The 7,310-nt window shown below is 36.2% G+C and overlaps 1 protein-coding gene across 1 annotated transcript in view; it reads right to left on the reverse strand.

The window, feature by feature from the left end:
- Positions 1 to 337: 337 nt before the first annotated feature.
- The window catches only part of LOC110456741 (elongation of very long chain fatty acids protein 1-like), a 41,424-nt gene continuing 34,451 nt past the window's right edge, over positions 338 to 7,310 (reverse strand). Inside the window, exon 7 of the mRNA XM_021507665.1 lies at positions 338 to 3,535. Coding sequence (XP_021363340.1) covers positions 3,278 to 3,535 — 258 coding nt within the window. The 3' untranslated portion in view covers positions 338 to 3,277. The remainder of the gene's footprint in view (positions 3,536 to 7,310) is intronic.

Here is a 7,310-nt window from a genome sequence, read left to right on the forward strand (position 1 = left end):
GTCAATGTAAATCTGATACACACTTTTCCTACTAAACAATCATCTTCCAGCACAATTCCTCATTTAAGATTTATGCGCATAACGCGTGTCTTATTGAGTTATGTACATGGATATTTGAATGAATTAGTGGAATGATGTATGCATGGGTACGTATGGATATCTTATAGATGTTTTGTCGCCTGCTATACAAGTTTGATCTGTATATGTATTTCATGCCAAATCTACCGAAAGTAGAGTGTATTGTCTTCCTGTTCAATTCTTTATTTCTAAAGTTGTTTACCCCATCCATCAGAAATATCAACATACGAAATTAAATTAAGTTACAAACAAATTAAAGTTAACACCTAACAAGTTATGAAGAACAAAGAATGTTTTAAACATTAATGATATGGTTATAAACATAATTCATAGAAATAAGTCTGATATTCATTACGCTGCATTACCAGGGGAAGGATGGGAGCCTAATTGTTCAGGCGGTTACTTTTCCTTTATACATACAGTCTACACTGACATTTACTCAGTAAACAATTGTTTCCGCAAATTATGTTTAGTTTTTCTAAACCTGACTATAGAACGTCACAAGCTTCCATGACTTCGACAACAATACATGTAGGCGGAGTTTTCCGCGAAAGCAATAAAACTATGTGACGTCATCAACTGAAGATGTTAACGAAGCTAACCACGAGCGCATATTTTTGGCTGTTACTTTCATTGAACTGAACAAACGGTAATATATTTGAAAATGAGCTTTGCATTAGCTAATCAGACAAAATTATATAAAATATTTATGAGCCATTCACATAAAATACTGAAAACATTAGGATTTTCTTTTCTGGTAGGTTGTTCAGGTCATGAGGTGGAAACTCTAGTTGAGCACGATTTAATGCATCTTTTCCTTAAATATATTACTTTCAATCACAACATTTGGACAATAAAGGGAAAATACCTGCTTCTAATAAATGTTTAAATTTACAAATAGTATTTATCACGTATTATTTGACAAAATTATATGCACGTGCATAAATTATTTTGCCCAGTAAACCATGCTCGTGCATTGCTCTTCGAAAAAGCCTCCCTAATTGAAAACGTATTCAAATTCGCTGTATTTGACTGGTGATAAACAGATAATATTGTCGTAGAGAGTACACGCGTGGATGTGTAACTCTGAAAGTTTCCAAATACGTCCACTTTAAAGTACACAAAACATGATCACTGAACGCAGAATTAAGAAATGATTAAATCAGTTGTGAAATCAGCTTGCTTGTGAAATATAAATGAGGCATTACTTGACAAACGAAATAGACACTGAGGAAAACACAAAAAAACAACACAATTTTATGTGGTCAATATCAATATTTGTATATTACGGTGAAAAATTTAACTCAGGATAAGGAAATATTGGAAAATAAATGACTCTTGCCAAAGCGTCCTTCGTTAATAACATGTTCTCATCCTTGTTGTTTGCTCAGTCACAATAGACGCAGGATGCTGATAAGTTAAGAAGATATTGGTGAATAACATTATCTTATTTAGGCAGCTTTTTCGTTTGGATATTGAATGAATTAATCAGAAATGACAATTTTGGAAAGGTAAATGAATATTCAAAACTAAACGAGTTACTATCGAGCTTTACTCGGGGGGATGGTAGCTAGAGAGTCATTATCATTTAGAGAAGATTAATCGGGAGGTTTATTATTTGAATTTGTAATTAAATGTACTTTACTATTTTACACAGTTCATGTGGAGAAAAAGCGTTACATAACTTTTTTTGTAATGTTTCATGATGTATTCTTCTCCGGGTACACCAGTTTCCATCCACCATCAAAACCTGGCCCGCCCTTAGATTACAATATATATAGCTGTTAATAATACGAAATACGGAAACAAGCCAATCACTTAATTTTTAGTTCTTCGATAGATTTCAAAACCGTAAGATGATTTTCCTAGCTTAAGCTATATTTTGTGTTACTATTCTTATTATCTTATTTTAACCTAACAATTTATTCAACAATGATATGCCATTAAGTGATAATAAGTATCACGAGTATTCGAAAGTTCCTTCCAGTTCTGTCATTTAACTTCTCTCCTAATGAGTTGGTAACTATGTATTTTCAATGTACTAGGTTGTGACAATGTCTATAACAGTGGCAGTTTCTCTGCAGTGACAAGATTAACAATCAGGTGTTTCAGAAGAAAGAGGAGTTTGAGTTAAGAAAAATGTGCCATATTTGAACAATTTGACTTCAAACGCATCAAATATCATTTCGAAAATATTTGAGCAAGATATGATAGATATGACGTGTATAGTTTGACACCACTAAACAAGGCAAGAGTACTCAGACGACATACAAAGTGATAGTCACTATATTGTTAACAAGCACATGAGGGCCTTTGGTCATATGAGATAATTTCACAGGTAAATATGATACGTTTTTGGTAAGATTATTATTCACAAGTATTTTGTTAATTACCAATAAGTATATTTGGACACTTTTCTAACTCTTACAATGTCTAGCTCCATCCCACAGAGGTTTAGCCTCTACTCCCCCTCACGCATATGTTGAGCTACTGTTCATACATGTTTGGTCTAGTCAGTATCTGTTTGTTTTCTACACCAGTTCATGTATCTTGGTCCCTAATCCAGCCCACACACTGCCAAACCCTACTTATGCCTTCATTTATTTGGTTCCTATTCCGGCCCACATACGTTTTACATTTTGCCCCTTCTCTGCCCACTCATTTGTGGTAACTCTTCCAGTCTACAAACTGTTTGTCCCCATCTCAATCCCACTTATATTTGACCCCTATTGCAACCCAAATATGTTTGGTCCCTTTTCTAGCCCACACAAAGCTAGTCCATTCTTTAGCTCGCCTAAATTTGGCACCTTAATGTACACCGCTCTGCACGTTTTGTCCCTTCTCTTACCCATCTTGCACGTTTAGCCTTCAATACAGCCCACTCATTGTGTGGCCCCTGCTCATGTCTTGGATCCCTTCTCTAAGCCCACTTATGCCCTATACCCTTCTCCAGCTCATGTGTTTGTCTGTTTCTTAAAGACAGTAGTGGCCTTTGAAAATGAAAACCTAGCCTTTTCTACTGTATCAGCATGTGTGTATTCATTCGCTGGCACATCGATGTTCTACTGAAACACGGTATACAGTGTGGTCGACGAACTAGTAAAAAATGATAAATATCCCTTGTCTGATTATGTATTGTAATCCACATAGCAAAACTGATACTAGAAACTCTTCAGGAATACTGCATTCACTGCAACCATCAGTCCACCTTAACAGCGTTTCCGTTTTCCATATGACCGTTCTGTACTTTCTGTCCATGTCCATTCATGTATACGATTTTATCATTTTCCTTGGGCTTTGTTTTTCGTTTGTATGTTTTTATGTAGAAGTCCATGAACAGACACAGGAACAGAAAGTTGTAGAACAGAACCAGTTTAACAGCTAGGGACGGATAGTCACAGTCCTGAACAAATAGGAACGTCGACAGGGTATGGCAGATAACCAAGATAAACTGGGCCTGAAACATAACGGTAAAAGACTGAGGTCAGGCTGACTTAGTGTTAGATCTTAAGAAATTTATCTTTGAGGATAACAAATTAAGAATCCTTTAATTATTGATCATGTATTCCATGTACATCATATATATACATTGCATTCTGTATCATATACCGTTCGGTCTATGGCATAAACTTTGATACATCTTAAAACTTGTAATAAGCTTCCTACGTATGCTGATGTGTGCTGATGTGGTAAAGTGGTAATATATGGCAAACAATGTCGATAGATGGTTGTGATGAAGTAGGATGGTAATGTGCAGTGATGAAGTAGATGGTGATATAAAGTGATGAAGAAGGATGGTAATGTGTAGTGATGAAGTAGGATGGTAATGTGTAGTGATGAAGTAGTATGGTAATGTGTAGTGATGAAGTAAGATGGTAATGTATAGTGATGAAGTAGGATGGGAATGTGTAGTGGTGAAGTAGGATGGTAACGTATAGTGATGGAGTAGGATGGTGATGTATAGTGATGAAGTTGGATGGTAATGTGTAGTGATGAAGTAGTATGGTGATATAAAGTGATGAAGCAGGATGACGATGTATAGTGATGAGGTAGGATGGTAATGTGTAGTGGTGAAGGAGGATGGTAACGTATAGTGATGAAGTAGGATGGGAATGTGTAGTGGTGAAGTAGGATGGTAACGTATAGTGATGAAGTAGGATGGTAATGTAAAGTGATGAAGTAGGATGATAATGTGTAGTGATGAAGTAGGATGGTAATGTGTAGTGATGAAGTAGGATGGTGATATAAAGTGAGAAAGAAGGATGGTAATGTGTAGTGATGAAGTAGGATGGTGATGTGTAGTGATGAAGTAGGATGGTAATGTGTAGTGATGAAGTAAGATGGTGATGTGAAGTGATGAAGTAGGATGCTAATGTATAGTGATGAAGTAGGATGATAATGTGTAGTGGTGAAGTAGGATGGTAATATATAGTGATGAAGTAGGATGGTTATGTGTAGTGATGAAGTGGATGGTGATATAAAGTGATGAAGAAGGATTGTAATGTGTAGTGATGAAGTATTATGGTGATATAAAGTGATGAAGTAGGATGGCGATGTATAGTGATGAAGTAGGATGGTAATGTAAACTGATGAAGTAAGATTGTAATGTGTAGTGATGAAGTAGGATGGTAATGTGTAGTGATCAAGTAGGACGGTGATGTGTAGTGATGAAGTAGGATGGTGATGAGTAGTGATGAAGTAGGATGGTAATGCGTAGTGGTGAAGTAGGATGGTAACGTATAGTGATGAAGTATGATGGTGATGTGTAGTGATGAAGTAGGATGGTGATGTGTAGTGATGGAGTAGGATGGTGATGTATAGTGATGAGGTAGGATGGTAATGTGAAGTGGTGAAGTAGGATGGTAACGTATAGTGATGAAGTATGATGGTGATGTATAGTGATGAAGTAGGATGGTAATGTGTAGTGATGAAGTAGGATGGCGATGTGTAGTGATGGAGTAGGATGGTGATGTATAGTGATGAAGTAGTATGGTAATATGTAGTGATGAAGTAGGATGGTAATGCGTAGTGGTGAAGTAGGATGGTAACGTATAGTGATGAAGTGGGATGGTAATGTTAAGTGATGAATTAGGGTGGTAATGTTTAGTGATGAAGTAGGATGGTGATGTGTAGTGATGGAGTAGGATGGTGATGTATAGTGATGATAATATGTAGTGATGAAGTAGGGTGGTAATGTGTAGTGATGAAGTAGTATGGTGATATAACGTGATGAAGTAGGATGGCGATGTATAGTGATGAAGTAGGATTGTAATGTGGAGTGATGAAGTAGGATGGTAATGCGTAGTGGTGAAGTAGGATGGTAACGTATAGTGATGAAGTAGGATGGTAATGTTAAGTGATGAAGTAGGGTGGTAATGTGTAGTGATGAAGTAGGATGGTGATGTAAAGTAATGAAGAAGGATGATAATATGTAGTGATAAAGTAAGATGGTGATATAAAGTGAGGAAGTAGGATGGTAATGTGTAGTGATGAAGTAGTATGGCGATGTGTAGTGATGAAGTAGAATGGTAATGTATAGTGATGAAGTAGGATGGTAATGTGTAGTGATGAAGAAAGATGGTGATGTATAGTGGTGAAGTAGGATGGTAATGTGTAGTGGTGAAGTAGGATGGTAATGTATAGTGATGAAGTAGGATGGTAATGTGTAGTGATGAAGTGGATGGTGATATAAAGTGATGAAGAAGAATTGTAATGTGTAGTGATGAAGTATTATGGTGATATAAAGTGATGAAGTAGAATAGCGATGTATAGTGATGAAGTAGGATGGTAATGTGTAGTGGTGAAGTAGGATAGTAACGTATAGTGATGAAGTATGATGGTGATGTAAAGTGATGAAGTAGGATGGTAATGTGTAGTGATAAAGTAGGATGGTGATGTATAGTGATGAAGTAGTATGGTAATATGAAGTGATGAAGTAGGGTGGTAATGTGTAATGATGAAATAGGATGGTGATGTATAGTGATGAAATAGGATAGTAATGTAAACTGATGAAGTAGGATGGTAATGTGTAGTGATGAAGTAGGATGGTAATGTATAGTAATGAAGTAGGATGGTAATATGTAGTGATGAAGTAGGATGGTGATATAAAGTGATGAAGTAGGATGGTAATGTATAGTGGATGGTGATATAAAGTGAGGAAGTAGGATGGTAATGTGTAGTGATGAAGTGGATGGTAATGTATAGTGATGAAGTAGGATGGTAATGTAAACTGATGAAGAAGGATGGTAATGTGTAGTGATGAAGTAGGATGGTGATGTGAAGTGATGAAGTAGAATGGTAATGTATAGTAATGAAGTAGGATGGTAATATGTAGTGATGAAGTAGGATGGTGATATAAAGTGAGGAAGTAGGATGGTAATGTGTAGTGATAAAGTAGGATGGTGATGTATAGTGATGAAGTAGGATGGTAATATGTAGTGGTGAAGTAGGATGGTAATGTATAGTGATGAAGTAGAATGGTGATTTGAAGTGATAAAGTAGGATGGTAATGTGTAGTGATGAAGTAAGATGGTGATGTGTAGTGATGAAGTAGGATGGTAATGTGTAGTGGTGAAGTAGGATGGTGTTGTATAGTGGTGAAGTAGGATGGTAATTTATAGTAATGAAGTATGATGGTGATGTATAGTGATGAAGTAGGATGGTAATATGTAGTGGTGAAGTAGGGTGGTAATGTGTAGTGATGAAGTAGAATGGTAATGTGTAGTGATGAAGTAGGATGGTGATGTGAAGTGATGAAGTAGAATGGTAATGTATAGTAAATGGTGATGTGTAGTGATGAAGTAGGATGGTAATGTGTAGTGGTGAAGTAGGATGGTGTTGTATAGTGGTGAAGTAGGATGGTAATTTATAGTAATGAAGTATGATGGTGATGTATAGTGATGAAGTAGTATGGTAATATGTAGTGGTGAAGTAGGGTGGTAATGTGTAGTGATGAAGTAATATGAAATCATGAAGTAGGATGGTAATGTGTAGTGATGAAGTAGGATGGTAATATGAAATCNGGATGGTGATGTATAGTGATGAAGTAGTATGGTAATATGTAGTGATGAAGTAGGGTGGTAATGTGTAGTGATGAAGTAGGATGGTGATGTATAGTGATGAAATAGGATAGTAATGTAAACTGATGAAGTAGGATGGTAATGTATAGTGATGAAATAGAATGGTATTATGTAGTGGTGAAGTAGGATGGTAATATGTAGTGGTGAAGTAGG

The sequence above is a fragment of the Mizuhopecten yessoensis genome, unplaced genomic scaffold (assembly GCF_002113885.1).
Source record: "Mizuhopecten yessoensis strain PY_sf001 unplaced genomic scaffold, ASM211388v2 scaffold8839.2, whole genome shotgun sequence".
NCBI classification, from domain to species: domain Eukaryota; kingdom Metazoa; phylum Mollusca; class Bivalvia; order Pectinida; family Pectinidae; genus Mizuhopecten; species Mizuhopecten yessoensis.